This window comes from Tamandua tetradactyla, chromosome 18 (genome assembly GCF_023851605.1).
Source record: "Tamandua tetradactyla isolate mTamTet1 chromosome 18, mTamTet1.pri, whole genome shotgun sequence".
Classification (NCBI taxonomy): Eukaryota; Metazoa; Chordata; class Mammalia; order Pilosa; family Myrmecophagidae; genus Tamandua; species Tamandua tetradactyla.
The window spans coordinates 33,585,020-33,601,185 of record NC_135344.1 but is presented as its reverse complement, the minus strand read 5'-3'; the positions used below and the strand labels follow the sequence as shown (position 1 = coordinate 33,601,185).

The 16,166-nt window shown below is 35.9% G+C and overlaps 1 protein-coding gene across 5 annotated transcripts in view; it reads right to left on the bottom strand.

Moving 5' to 3' along the window:
• The window catches only part of DYM (dymeclin), a 603,069-nt gene that overhangs the window by 426,590 nt on the left and 160,313 nt on the right, over positions 1-16,166 (bottom strand). For all 5 annotated transcript variants that reach the window (XM_077135504.1, XM_077135505.1, XM_077135503.1 and 2 more), the window contains 2 exons: positions 5,891-5,984; positions 4,377-4,510 (listed from right to left, as the gene is read on the bottom strand). In XM_077135504.1, coding sequence (XP_076991619.1) covers positions 4,377-4,510; positions 5,891-5,984 — 228 coding nt within the window. The remainder of the gene's footprint in view (positions 1-4,376; positions 4,511-5,890; positions 5,985-16,166) is intronic.

Below are 16,166 nucleotides of genomic sequence, written 5' to 3'. Positions count from 1 at the left end.
ACAAATGAAGTGTAACATTTCAAGGCAAAAGTTCTAATAAAACACAAAAATAAGCAATTTCCAGTTAAAATCTCTGAATGCACTAAAATAATATTTCTGTACAATACTATATTCCGGTTTTTTGTCTAATCTAGAAGTCATTAACTGTATATTAAGTGAACAGTGACAAGACTTGACTGCTTAGCAGATTTCAGATTAAGCAAGCCACTCATAGTGCAATATTTTCTAAGCAACATTTACAACATACATTGGCTTTCATATGATGTCAAATATCTTTCTTGGTTCCAACAGAAACAAATACAGATCATCTACCAAAAATTACAGTGGCACACTTGCAGGAAACTCACAGAAAAGAGAATCTTTTTGTTAAAGTCTCTGAAACTTGCACATCAATTACATAGTAAATTGAGTTTATTTGAGCAAATGACATCTCTTTGCTCAGAGATTAAGAGTGTTTACTACGTTGTGAAGTTCTACAATCCAAAATTTTTATCTCTTAGAGTTTTAAATTGCCTCTATAGCTCCAGTCAAACACTTTAATAATTTAAATCTTAGTGTCTGTGAGACAACATTAATAGCTAATATTTTCTGAGTACTTTACACTTTGGCGGGCATTGTACTGAGCATCTCACATTAATCCTCACACAAATTTTTTTTTAAGGAGTTTGTATGATTTGCATCATCATTTTATAGTTGATGAAATCCAAACTCAGAAACGTAGTTCACTAATCCAAACCCAAGATTGCATTCCCAAGATCTGAACTCAAATATGACTTTGGGCTTTCAAGACAAAAAGAAAGAAAAAAGAAAAATAAACTCACAGAATTATTTTTAAAGATCTGTTTACAAGGTTGGGAAAAAATCTAGTCAACCAACCCATGCTTCACCGAACACCCTAAATGTAAATCCCTGGTAAGTGAACACTACAAGCCACATTAGGTGAAGGAGATGTAAAGTAGCACATATTAGATTATTCATCAGGATGAGACATCAACACACACTGAAAGTCCTTCACTTAAATCTACAATTTACAAATAATCTAAAACAATAAACATAAACTAATATGATGATGCTACGGTGAACAAAGAAAGTCACTGAAATCCCACCTCTATCTCTAGGGTTCTCCAACTATAAGGCCCTAACCTACCCCTTCCTCTCTGGTCATGATGAGCCTCAGCAGAGAAAGGAGTGTTAATATATTTACATAATTCAATAATAATAATTGAATTTAATAGTTAAATTTATCACATTTTAGCTATGAAATAAAGGATAACAGCTTTAAAAGAAATGCAAAACATGACTTAGCTTCCCTACAACTGGCCAACTAGATCATTTGTTTAGAAGGAAATTTCAGAGCAGAGCACTTAAAAATAAGTTTAATTTTGGTAATTTTAATTCATCAGACTCTCAAAGAAGGAACTGAAATAAATATAAATAAACCTAGCCTATATTTACCCAGCATTATTAGAGGAAAAAGTAAGATTTTCAAAATAAATTAAGCAGAAAAAATAAAGCAAAAGATTGTTGATATCTTATACGAAGACAAACTAGACTTTCTCATCTATCTGCATATTTGGGGGATTGTACAGATATAAATTTGGGCAAATTCCATTCAGTCTATAAAATTTTTACCAAGGAAAATGAAAAGATCTTACCTGCTAAATATCCTGTACACCTTGTACAAAAAGCACTGCTAAAAAGAGATGTTATTTATTTTCCTGCGATATTGAGTTATTCCTGCGATAATGAATGTTTTTGGCTACCTTTCAGTTTTCTCAAAATGCAGAGCACTTAATGAGATCTCTGACTTTACAGAAATGGAAAGAGATATAAAATGACAATCAATGTAGCTGGCCATAAAAAAATAGATGTCAAATGCTGAAAATCATATTTTCCAAGTGTGAAGCAACAAGGATGTCTTCTCTCATTTGGAAACACATGTGAGGATGAAGATGGATAAAAGGATTACAGTAAAACAGAAATTTATATTCCACTTATCCAAAACTATTTCATGATCTTTAAAGAGAGCATAAGTGGCCCCCGAAAATAAACAAATTAGAATGAGTTTTTCAATGACATGTATAGGAAAGTCCTTTACTGTCACGTAAATGGAATCTCAGAAGGGTGGAAATATAAATACATGTCATTACTCTATCAACCTGAACTGGAAGTAAACTACTGTTTTGTTGCACCCTGGCTTTTCAATTGTTTGAAATGTAATTCTCTAATATATTTAAATGATAATAACTAGAATTTCTGTAAGATTTGCCATCCATCCAAAAATGGTTTTAAAAAATGCTTGAGTTCATAAAAGATTAACCTTCCACAGAATCTTTTCTATTTCCTGATAATATTGTTTTTAAAATCTAGAATTTATTAAATACTACACAATGGACATGGATATGCTTAAAAATCAGCTTGTTATAATGCTGACCTGGGTAGAAAAGAAGTCCTTTGTGTGCTTGTTCCCCCTTGTCAACATTTGATTTTGATCTTTAAAAACAGGGGTATCCAGCATCAAGGGATTGAGAAAATCTTCTCGACCAAAAGGGGGAAGAGTGAAATGAGACAAAGTATCAATGGCTGAGAGATTCCAAACAGAGTCAAGAGGTTATCCTAGAAGTTATTCTTACGCATTAAGTAGATATCACCTTGTTATTCAAGATGTAATGGAGAGGCTGGAGGGAACTGCCTGAAAATGTAGAGCTGTGTTCCAGTAGCCATGTTTCTTGATGATGACTGAATAATGATATAGCTTTCACAACGTGACTGTGTGATTGTGAAATCCTTGTGTCTGATGCTCCTTTTATCTACCATATCAACAGACAAGTAGAACATATAGAATAAAAATAAATAATAGGGGGAACAAATGTTAAAATAAATTTAGTTTGAAATGCTAGTGATCAATGAAAGAGAGGGGTAAGGGGTATGGTATGCATAATCTTTTTTTTCTGTTTTCATTTTATTCCTGTCTTTTTATTTCTTTTTGTGAATTGATGCAAATGTTCTAAGAAATGATGAATATGCAACTAAGTGATGATACTGTGAATTACTGATTATATATGTTAATGTTTTAGTTCGTTTGTTAAAATTTTCTTAATTAATAAACAAATAAATTTAAAAAAAAGAATGACAAAAAAACAGGGGTATCAGCAATCATAGTGGAGAAAGAAGTAATCCTGCATGTGTGATAGTATGTGTAACTACAGACTCACATGAAACCCACCTAGTATTTAGGACACAATGAAAAGCATAATCATTTCAGAAGTTCTCTCCTTCCCTACTTCAACCCCTAAAAGAAATGGTAACTTCTAACTTTCAATCAGATATGTAATCCTGTTAGCTCTAGGTGGGCAGGTAAACCTAATAAGGGTGGAGGTATATTTTGATAGCAACACAGGAAAACTCAGAAGGAACACCGCCTTTGCCCTCACGAAGAGAGAAGTTAGTATGACTAGGAAAAAAAGTCTTTGGGGTCATGGTTTGCAACTGGGCTATGAAGATGTTCCATTTGAGAAAGTAACTGAAGTGAATATATATAAACTCAAGAGAAAAAGAACACAAATGACTACGTTAATTAGTAAAATATTAAAAGTGGTGAATTTGAGATATTTACTAATAATTCTATTCTTGCCCTTTTACTTTCCAGGTTGTAAGTTTTAAGCATCTAAACGTAATTTTCTTTCTCCGTGCTAAGAAATGAAACACCAGCATTTGATCTTGAAAACTATACACTCCCTTAAACATTACCCAGAAATATCTCAATGATATAAGGAGAAAAAACAGTAATGTCTCTCTGTATCGTTAGAAAAAGACAATACACTTCAGCATCATAAAACTGTCCTTTAAAATGTTATTTCTGGCAGGAGACCTGGGTTCGATTCCCGGACCATGAACCCAAAAAAAAAGTTATTTCTGATTAAGTTCCATAGTCCCTAAGACACCCACCCTCAGAGACTACTGTTATATCCAATGAAAATATCTTTTAACATTTAAAATTTTATGAAATCTGCACTTCTGATTATTTTCCTTAATAAAGCATTCATTGTCCTGGTAATTATATTTAAAGTCATATTACTATTTTCTGAAAGGAATAAATATTTGAGTTTTATTTTTATTATTTTACTTCCTTCTTCCACACGCATAGAGGTAAAAATAAATAAATAAAAGCTTCCATTTTATTAGCTTTCATAATATAAAACTGAGAGTCTTGGTCCATTTAAATTAATACAGAAAAGTAAAGAGGAAAAGTCCGGACATTTAAAAATTAAAATTATGAGAAACAGAATTTTCAAAATTATACTTTTATTGTTCAAATGATATCTTTTTTATGTTACATAAGCTATACCCAGAACATCTTCACAGGCAATACTTACTATAACTGCCAGGAGATTTCTCTTCATAAGTAAAATGAAGCTGCAATTCCTCCTCTGACATCTTACAGATGAACACTTTCAGCAAGCAGCAAATAATAAACAAAGCATTGTGTGTCTGCCAAATGAAGAGGTGGCTAGAAAGGAAAGATGAATATCACACAAGAATCAATGCTTAATCATGAGCAAAAGCAGTTTATTTCTAGGCCATAATTTCTTTATGATTTGTAAATCATTTTGAACATCCTATTTGCAATATTAGAACAATGCCCATATCTTTTCATTGTTTATGATTTATTACACCGGACCAGTGGCCTTATTACATTATACTTTGTATCTCATTCTGTGTGCTTTACGTAGTGAGTCACCTTAATAATAATAATCTTTACTGACATTCCTAGGCATGACTGCTCTTTGTTCTTAAATTTAAAGCTGTCCCATATATTGGTGATTCAAGGAAAGAAACCTAGGAAAAAATATATGTATATATGGTAACAGAGAGAGTGTCACAGTCAGGTTCATATGTCAACTTGACCAGGTGGTGGTGCCCGACTGTTTAGTTGGGCAAGCACTGTCCTGTCTGTCACTATGAGGAACATCTCATGGACTTAAATCATGACCACGCTGGCAGCATCCACAACTGATAGCATTTGCAGTCAGCTAAGGGGAGTATCTTCTGCAAAGAGTGACGCTTAATCTAATCACCAGAAGGTTTTTAAGGAGGACTCAGAAGAGATAGTCACTCTTCCTACTTCAGCCAGCCAGCCTCTCCTGAGAGTTCTTTGAGGACCTTCATCAGAGGTGCCAGCGCATGGGCTGCCCTACAGACCTCGATTCTACATTCCCAGTTACATGAGACACTTTTATAAATTTTATATCTACAGATATCTCCTGCTGATTCTGTTTTTCTAGAGAACCCTAGCTGATACAGAGGGTACACGCAAATTCACAGCAAAATTTTAAACAGGGCATCACCAGCAGATGCCTCACCACTAGCTTTTTGTATTAATACCTTAATTTGATTCAATATAATTTGCTTGGAAGGCAGGCCAACAATCTTTTAAGAGACTGCCATTCAAAATATGGCCTTAAAAATACTTCAGTACATTAAAAGGATAACCTGCCAAAAATTCTAATATGAAAGAAATAAAAGCCATAGCTGTGAAATGCAATAATACTCAGGCTAACTCACTATTTAAACTGCATATGACCAATACTAATAATGGGGGGAAATTTTAGTCTTTTATTAATACTAATGAAATCACTAACAATCTTCTTAAAGAATATATTTCCAAATATTGTCAAAATGCTGAAATCAAAGAGGTTCCCAGAATTTATAAATTCACTCCATAACTTGGATACAAAACTAAAACCTCATTCTTCTACTTTTTCAATTAACAATGGGAATAACTCCTTCATTAATGTTTTCAAGACAATAATCTATTTCCACCAATAAATGAAAAATAATAGTCATGTTGCTAAACAAAAACATAACATGATTTAATGAGCCAGCTTACTTCTGACATTCTGCTGAAAGTTTTAGTTCTTTGGTTCTGGAAAGGAAGACCTTAATTAGTGCACCAAGGTTTCCTGTTCGAGGATTGTTTTCCACTGGAAGAGAAGGAAAGGTTTTAAAATGTTAAAAGAACTAAAATCAAAGTGAGCATACTACAACATTTATAAAGCCAAATGTCTAATTCAAGTTGCTGTTTCAATAACTCTATTTTAAATTCACATCTAAAAAGAGAAATAAACAAAGAGAAAAGTGCCACTTGGCCTTAATTTCTAACAACGAAAAATGATTTGCCACCTGAAAATGACAGAAACAAAGGAGGAAACTGCCACCTCATCTAAGAATTCAAACTTGCAAAGGAAAGATATAATAGCTAATAAACACACTCAATTTACACGTACATACTACTTTCTCTTAGAAAAGCAGGCTTAAAAAAAAAAAAACCATTACACAGGGTAAGGAAGATATTGTCTATATTTTAGAACCACACGTACTCTTTGATACAAAAGGAAGAAAGGTTTATTTGGTCTGGAACTGAAATTTTCTACAGTACATAATCTAACTCAACCTATCTGTATGCTCATTTGAACAACTGAAACACAGGGAGTTCAGAATAAGAAAGAGGTCCTTTAATCCTGTATAGATTAACGTAATGCCTGGAAATATCCAAGAGTATATTAAGTAGATATTGGCAAATATTTGCCAAAAACTATTGATAGATGTTTGCAAAAATATATTGACAGATATTTGCCAAAAAGTATTGGCAAAGTCCCTGAGGGACAGGAGGAAAAATGTGGAATTATTAAACTTTACGATCAAGGAATCCCCTGATACTGCGTCAAAATTTAGGGACACCCAAATCAATAGGCTACGCCCTTGATCCTGAGGCTTATTCTTGTGAAGTTTAAGTAGGTAGTAGAGAAGCTTAGACTACCTATATGTATGCCTAAGAGTTACTTCTGGAGGACCTCTTTTGTTGTTCAAATGGGGCCTCACTCTCTCTAAGCCCAACTCTGCAAGTGAAATCATTGCCCTTCCCTCTACATAAGATATGACATCCAGGGGTGAAAGTCTCCCTGGTGACGTGGGAGATGACTCCCAGGGATGAATAAAGCCCTGGCACCATGGAATCAACAATCCCATCCTGACCAAAAGGGGGAAAAGAAGTGTAGCTACATAAGTGTCAGTGGCATAGAGAGTTCAAATAGAGTCAAGAGGCTACTCTGGAGGTTGCTCTTACACAAGCTTCAGTTAGACTTTGATAACTTTCATAACCTGCCAAACCCCATCAAAACCATTGCAGACAGGACTTCCTGGAAGATGGCGGCTTAGTAAGACGCGCGGATCTTAGTTTCTTCTCCAGGACACCTACTAGGGGAGTAGAAACGATACAGAAAGCGCCCAAAGCCACAACAGAGATAAAAAAGACAGCGTACCCCATCCTGGAACGGCTGGCTGGCTGAGAGAAGCAGCTCGGGTGAGATCGCCGAGGCGCGCGGGCCTTACCGGGCGGGGTGGCAAGCGGCCGGAGTTACTCCCTTCCCCCTTCCTGGGCCGGCTGGGAGAATTGGAGAGGCGGTCCCCTGAAACAAAGATGGCTGGCGCCCACACCACGCGCAGCCCCCGGACCAACTGAGAGAATTGGATCGGAAACCCCCAGGCCGCGGAGAACGGTGACGGGTGGGGGAGGCCCCTTCCAAACCCGTGACTCCCGGGGAACGTGCACTCTCTCGGGCGGGCCGCTGCCGCTGGCGCCCTCCCGCCACGCTTGTTGCCCAGGGCCGACTAGGAAATTCGGACGGGCTCTTTCCCTGGCTGCGGCGACCAGCAACCCTCCCTGCGTTCGGACCCCGGGCCGGCTCAAGCCGTTTCGGCTAGCGAACCCCCAGGACGGCGAGAGTTTTCCAAAGTTTAAGGTCCCACAGCACCTTTTACTGGTGGGACCCGCAGACAAACGGGTGCCACGAGCGCCACCTACTGGGCAGGATAAGAAAAACAGAACCCAGAGATTTCACAGAAAAATATTACAACCTTGCTGGGTCCAACACCAAGAGAAATCTGAATAAATGCCCAGACGCCAGCAGCAGAAGATAACTGTCCACGCTCAAAAGATTGAGAATATGGCTCAGTCAAAGGAACAAACCAATAGCTCAAATGAGACACAAGAGCTGAGACAACTAATGCTGAATATACGAACAGAAATGGAAAACCTCTTCAAAAATGAAATCGATAAATTGAGGGAGGACATGAAGAGGACATGGGCTGAACATAAAGAAGAAATAGAAAAACTGAAAAAACAAATCGCAGAACTTATGGAAGTGAAGGATAAAGTAGCAAACATAGAAAAAATAATGGATAGCTACAATGATAGATTTAAAGAGACAGAAGATAGAATTAGTGATTTGGAGGATGGAACATCTGAATTCCAAAAAGAAACAGAAACTATCCGGAAAAGAATGGAAAAATTTGAACAGGGTATCAGGGAACTCAAGGACAATATGAACCGCACAAATATACGTGTTGTGTGTGTCCCAGAAGGAGAAGAGAAGGGAAAAGGAGGAGAAAAACTAATGGAAGAAATTATCACTGAAAATTTCCCAACTCTTATGAAAGACCTAAAATTACAGATCCAAGAAGTGCAGCGCACCCCAAAGAGATTAGACCCAAATAGGCGTTCTCCAAGACACTTACTAGTTAGAATGTCAGAGGTCAAAGAGAAAGAGAAGATCTTGAAAGCAGCAAGAGAAAAACAATCCATTACATACAAGGGAAACCCAATAAGACTTTGTATAGATTTCTCAGCAGAAACCATGGAAGCTAGAAGACAGTGGGATGATATATTTAAAATACTAAAAGAGAAAAACTGCCAACCAAGACTCCTATATCCAGCAAAATTGTCCTTCAAAAATGAGGGAGAAATTAAAACATTCTCAGACAAAAAGTCACTGAAAGAATTTGTGACCAAGAGACCAGCTCTGCAAGAAATACTAAAGGGAGCACTAGAGTCAGATACAAAAAGACAGAAGAGAGAGATATGGAAAAGAGTGTAGAAAGAAGGAAAATCAGATATGATATATATAATACAAAAGGCAAAATGGTAGAGGAAAATATTATCCAAACAGTAATAACACTAAATGTCAATGGACTGAATTCCCCAATCAAAAGACATAGATTGGCAGAATGGATTAAAAAACAGGATCCTTCTATATGCTGTCTACAGGAAACACATCTTAGACCCAAAGATAAACATAGGTTGAAAGTGAAAGGTTGGGAAAAGATATTTCATGCAAATAACAACCAGAAAAGAGCAGGAGTGGCTATACTAATATCCAACAAATTAGACTTCAAATGTAAAACAGTTAAAAGAGACAAAGAAGGACACTATATACTAATAAAAGGAACAATTAAACAAGAAGACATAACAATCATAAATATTTACGCACCGAATCAGAATGCCCCAAAATACGTGAGGAATATACTGCTAACACTGAAAAGGGAAATAGACTCATATACCATAATAGTTGGAGACTTCAACTCACCACTCTCATCAAGGGACAGAACATCTAGACAGAGGATCAACAAAGAAATAGAGAATCTGAATATTACTATAAATGAACTAGACTTAATAGACATTTATAGGACATTACATCCCACAACAGCAGGATACACCTTTTTCTCAAGTGCTCATGGATCCTTCTCAAAGATAGACCATATGCTGGGTCACAAAGCAAGTCTTAACAAATTTAAAAAGATTGAAATCTTACACAACACTTTCTCGGACCATAAAGGAATGATGTTGGAAATCAATAATAGGCAGAGTGCCAGAAAATTCACAAATACGTGGAGGCTCAACAACACACTCCTAAACAACGACTGGGTCAAAGAAGAAATTGCAAGGGAAATTAGCAAATACCTCGAGGCGAATGAAAATGAAAACACAACATATCAAAACTTATGGGACGCAGCAAAGGCAGTGCTAAGAGGGAAATTTATTGCTCTAAATGCCTATATCAGAAAAGAAGAAAAGGCAAAAATTCAGGAATTAACTATCCATTTGGAAGAACTGGAGAAAGAACAGCAAGCTAACCCCAAAGCAAGCAAAAGGAAAGAAATAACAAAGATTAGAGCACAAATAAATGAAATTGAAAACATGAAAACAATAGAGAATATCAATAAGGCCAGAAGTTGGTTCTATGAGAAAATCAATAAGATTGATGGGCCCTTAGCAAGATTGACAAAAAGAAGAAGAGAGAGGATGCAAATAAATAAGATCAGAAATGGAAGAGGAGACATAACTACTGACCTCACAGAAATAAAGGAGGTAATCACAGGATACTATGAACAACTTTACGCTAATAAATACAACAATTTAGAGGAAATGGACGGGTTCCTGGAAAGACATGAACAACCAACTTTGACTCAAGAAGACATAGATGACCTCAACAAACCAATCACAAGTAAAGAAATTGAAGCAGTCATTCAAAAGCTTCCTAAAAAGAAAAGTCCAGGACCAGATGGCTTCACATGTGAATTCTACCAAACGTTCCAGAAAGAATTAGTACCAATTCTCTTCAAACTCTTCAAAAAAATCGAAGTGGAGGGAAAACTACCTAATTCATTCTATGAAGCCAACATCACCCTCATACCAAAACCAGCCAAAGATATTACAAAAAAAGAAAACTACAGACCAATCTCTCTAATGAATACAGATGCAAAAATCCTCAATAAAATTCTAGCAAATCGTATCCAACAACACATTAAAAGAATTATACATCATGACCAAGTAGGATTCATCCCAGGTATGCAAGGATGGTTCAACATAAGAAAATCAATTAATGTAATACACCATATCAACAAATCAAAGCAGAAAAATCACATGATCATCTCAATTGATGCAGAGAAGGCATTTGACAAGATTCAACATCCTTTCCTGTTGAAAACACTTCAAAAGATAGGAATACAAGGGAACTTCCTTAAAATGATAGAGGGAATATATGAAAAACCCACAGCTAATATCATCCTCAATGGGGAAAAATTGAAAACTTTCCCCCTAAGATCAGGAACAAGACAAGGATGTCCACTATCACCACTATTATTCAACATTGTGTTGGAGGTTCTAGCCAGAGCAATTAGACAAGAAAAAGAAATACAAGGCATCAAAATTGGAAAGGAAGAAGTAAAACTATCACTGTTTGCAGACGATATGATACTATACGTCGAAAACCCGGAAAAATCCACAACAAAACTACTAGAGCTAATAAATGAGTACAGCAAAGTAGCAGGTTACAAGATCAACATTCAAAAATCTGTAGCATTTCTATACACTAGTAATGAACAAGCTGAGGGGGAAATCAAGAAACGAATCCCATTTACAATTGCAACTAAAAGAATAAAATACCTAGGAATAAATTTAACTAACGAGACAAAAAACCTATATAAAGAAAACTACAAAAAACTGCTAAAAGAAATCACAGAAGACCTAAATAGATGGAAGGGCATACCGTGTTCATGGATTGGAAGACTAAATATAGTTAAGATGTCAATTCTACCTAAATTGATTTACAGATTCAATGCAATACCAATCAAAATCCCAACAACTTATTTTTCAGAAATAGAAAAACCAATAAGCAAATTTATCTGGAAGGGCAGGGTGCCCCGAATTGCTAAAAACATCTTGAGGAAAAAAAACGAAGCTGGAGGTCTCGCGCTGCCTGACTTTAAGGCATATTATGAAGCCACAGTGGTCAAAACAGCATGGCATTGGCATAAAGATAGATATATCGACCAATGGAATCGAATAGAGTGCTCAGATATAGACCCTCTCATCTATGGACATTTGATCTTTGATAAGGCAGTCAAGCCAACTCACCTGGGACAGAGCAGTCTCTTCAATAAATGGTGCCTAGAGAACTGGATATCCATATGCAAAAGAATGAAAGAAGACCCATCTCTCACACCCTATACAAAAGTTAACTCAAAATGGATCAAAGATCTAAACATTAGGTCTAAGACCATAAAACAGTTAGAGGAAAATGTTGGGAGATATCTTATGGATCTTACAACTGGAGGTGGTTTTATGGACCTTAAACCTAAAGCAAGAGCACTGAAGAAGAAAATAAATAAATGGGAACTCCTCAAAATTAAACACTTTTGTGCATCAAAGAACTTCATCAAGAAAGTAGAAAGACAGCCTTCACAATGGGAGACAATATTTGGAAATGATATATCAGATAAAGGTCTAGTATCCAGAATTTATAAAGAGATTGTTCATCTCAACAACAAAAAGACAGCCAACCCAATTACAAAATGGGAAAAAGACTTGAACAGACACCTCTCAGAAGAGGAAATACGGATGGCCAAGAGGCACATGAAGAGATGCTCAATGTCCCTGGCCATTAGAGAAATGCAAATCAAAACCACAATGAGATATCATCTCACACCCACCAGAATGGCCATTATCAACAAAACAGAAAATGACAAGTGCTGGAGAGGATGCGGAGAAAGAGGCACACTTATCCACTGTTGGTGGGAATGTCAAAGGGTGCAACCACTGTGGAAGGCAGTTTGGCGGTTCCTCAAAAAGCTGAATATAGAACTGCCATACGACCCAGCAATACCATTGCTAGGTATCTACTCAAAGGACTTAAGGGCAAAGACACAAACGGACATTTGCACACCAATGTTTATAGCAGCATTATTTACAATTGCAAAGAGATGGAAACAGCCAAAATCTCCATCAACAGAAGAGTGGCTAAACAAACTGTGGTATATACATACGATGGAATATTATGCAGCTTTAAGACAAGATAAACTTATGAACCATGTAATAACATGGATGGACCTAGAGAATATTATGCTGAGTGAATCCAGCCAAAAACTAAAGGACAAATACTGTATGGTCCCACTGATGTGAACGGACATTCGAGAATAAACTTGAAATATGTCACTGGTAACAGAGTTCAGCAGGAGTTAGAAACAGGGTAAGACAATGGGTAATTGAAGCTGAAGGGATACAGACTGTGCAACAGGACTAGATACAAAAACTCAAAAATGGACAGCACAATAATACCTAATTGTAAAGTAATCATGTTAAAACACTGAATGAAGCTGCATCTGAGCTATAGGTTTTTGTTTTGTTTTGTGTTGTTTTGTTTTGATTTTACTATTATTACTTTTATTTTTTTCTCTATATTAACATTCTATATCTTTTTCGGTTATGTTGCTAGTTCTTCTAAACCAATGCAAATGTACTAAGAAATGATGATCATGCATCTATGTGATGATGTTAAGAATTAATGATTGCATGTGTAGAATGGTATGATCTCTAAATGTTGGGTTAATTTCTTTTTTTCCGTTAATTAAAAAAAAAAAAAAAAGAGAGAAGGGATAATTGGAGATGAAGGGATACAGACTGTACAACGGGACTGGATATAAAAACTCAGAAATGGACAGCACAATACTACCCAATTGTAATGCAATTATGTTAAAACACTGAATGAAGCTGCATGTGAGGTATAGGTTTTTTGTTTTTTGTTTTTTTTGTTTTTTTTCTTTCTATTATTGTTTTAATTCTTGTTCTGTTGTCTTTTTATTTCTTTTTCTAAATCGATGCAAATGTACTAAGAAATGATGAGTGTGCAACTATGTGATGTTATTAAGAATTACTGATTGTACATGTAGATTGGAATGATTTCTAATTGTTTTGTTAATTCTTTTTTTAATTAATAAAAAAAAAAAAAAAAAAAAAACCATTGCAGACAACCCTGAAACCTAGAGGGCCCAGCCTCTCCAGATCATCACACAGTTTCATCTCCCTACAATTATTGACAGACCCACCCAACATGAAAAACTTAAAATGGCCATAGCTCAAACACCCCTAAAGAGAGCGACAGAAAGATCAAAGGTGATGGTGGAGTTATACAGAGAAGATAGGATTTAACAAATGAATACGATTGTTGAATTATTAAATCAGTATCTCTCTTAGTCTCCAATATCTTAGAGCAGCTACAAGTTAAAAACCTAAAATTTGGGGATGGTAACCCATGTCAGACACTGAAATATGTTCTACAACTAACTGTGATGGCAGTGCATTGGAATTTATTGCTTTTTGTATATATGTTATTTTCCACAAAAAAGAAGTTGCTTGTGATGATAAAAAAATATTTATACCCTCTAGCCTCCTATATTCTGGAGTAGTTAGAAGGAAAACTCTGAGAGGATTGTATGGTAACCCATAATAAACTATGGAAGCTGTCCTGTAAGTACTTATTGAGGGGTCCTTCAGGAACTATTACTTTTTTATTTCTTTGCTTTGTATAGACAATATATTATACAATAAAAAACTTATTAAAAAAACAAACAAACCCATTAACCACCAGAGGGTTCCTAGGCCAAATAAGCCCTGAAATCCAGAGTTACCAGCGACTCCAAAAGCATTAACCAGGTACACACCCCTACTCCATAATGTCAACACCCCTTTTCAACATGAAGAAGTTAGAATGGTCATTGCCCAAATATCCCTAAAGATTGGGAGAAGGATCAAAAGAGAAAAGAGGAGTTGTAACAGAGAAGACAGGACTTAACAAATAAATATGACTACGGAAACATTATGTGGATATTTCTTTTTAGTCTCCAGTTCTTAGACCAGCTAGAAAGAAATACCTGAAATGATGAAACTATAACCCATACTATACTTTGAAATTTATTATAAAACTCCTTAAAAATTAGTTTGAAATTCTCACTTTTTTGTAAATATGTTTTATTTTACAATAAAACATGTTAGAAAAAGAATGAATATGAGATAAAGTTGATTGATGATACTGAGGGAGAAAAATCAAGATTCAGAGAATTGTCTAATATGCTCACAGCTGAATAGACCTCTTTCTATATATTTTTAAAATTTTTTAATTAAGAAAGAAATGCAAAAATTCTTAATATATGATTATTCCGTTCTACATATATAATCAGTAATTCACAATATCATCACATACTTGCATATTCATCATCAGGATCATTTCTTAGAATATTTGTATCAATTCAGAAAAAGAAATAAAAGACAACAGAACAATAAAACAAAAACAGAAAAAAAATTTATACATACCATACCCCTTACCCCTCCCTTTCATTGATCACTAGCATTTCAAACTAAATTTATTTTAACATTTGTTCCCCCTATTATTTATTTTTATTCCATATGTTCTACTCGTCTGTTGACATGGTAGATAAAAGGAGCATCAGACACAAGATTTTCACAATCACACAGTCACACTGTGAAAGCTATATCATTATACAATCATCATCAAGAAACATGGCTACTGGAACACAGCTCTACATTTTCAGGCAGTTCCCTCCAGCCTCTCCATTACATCTTGAATAACAAGGTGATATCTACTTAATGCGGAAGAATAACCTCCAGGACAACCTCTCGACTCTGTTTGGAATCTCTCAGCCATTGACACTTTGTCTCATTTCACTCTTCCCCCTTTTGATAGAGAAGGTTTTCTCAATCCCTTGATGCTGAGTCCCAGCTCATTCTAGGATTTCTGTCCCACGTTGCCAGGAAGGTCCACGCCCCTGGGAATCATGTCCCACATAGACAGGGGGAGGGTGGTGAGTTTGCTTGTTGTGTTGGCTGGAGAGAGAGGACACATCTGAGCGACAAAAGAGGCTCTCCTGGGGGGTGACACTTAGGCCTAATTTTAAGTAGGCTTGACCTATCCTTAGTGGGGTTAAGTTTCATATGAACAAACTCCAAGACTGGGGACTCAGCCTAGAGCTTTTGTTGTCCACACTGCTTGTGAGAATATCAAGAATCCAACTTGGGGAGGTTGAACTTTCCCCTGTTCTCACCATTTCCCAAGGGGACTTTGAAAATACTTTTCCACTCACTGATGAAATCACTCTGGGATTCAACGGGGCATAACTCTGGACAAACCAACAAAATCTCATGTCCTACTCAAGGTTCCATGTATTTATGGTGTTTAACCAAGCTATCTACATAAGTTATATTAGGAAATGCACTAGTCAAAATATAAATTTTGTACGAAATAAACATTTTTTACTGTAGTCTCACACATAAGTTGAAATATTAAAATATTAATTACCATCTATTTTCAGCACCCTGCAGTAATGACATTCCTTTGTTATTCCTCATGCAAAAACACTTATTTAAATTTGTACACTTAGTCACTATCATTATATACTCTAGGCATTCGTAGATTATACCATCTCAATCTATAACATCTATCTTTCTTTCTGATTCCATTTATGCTCCCTGCCCT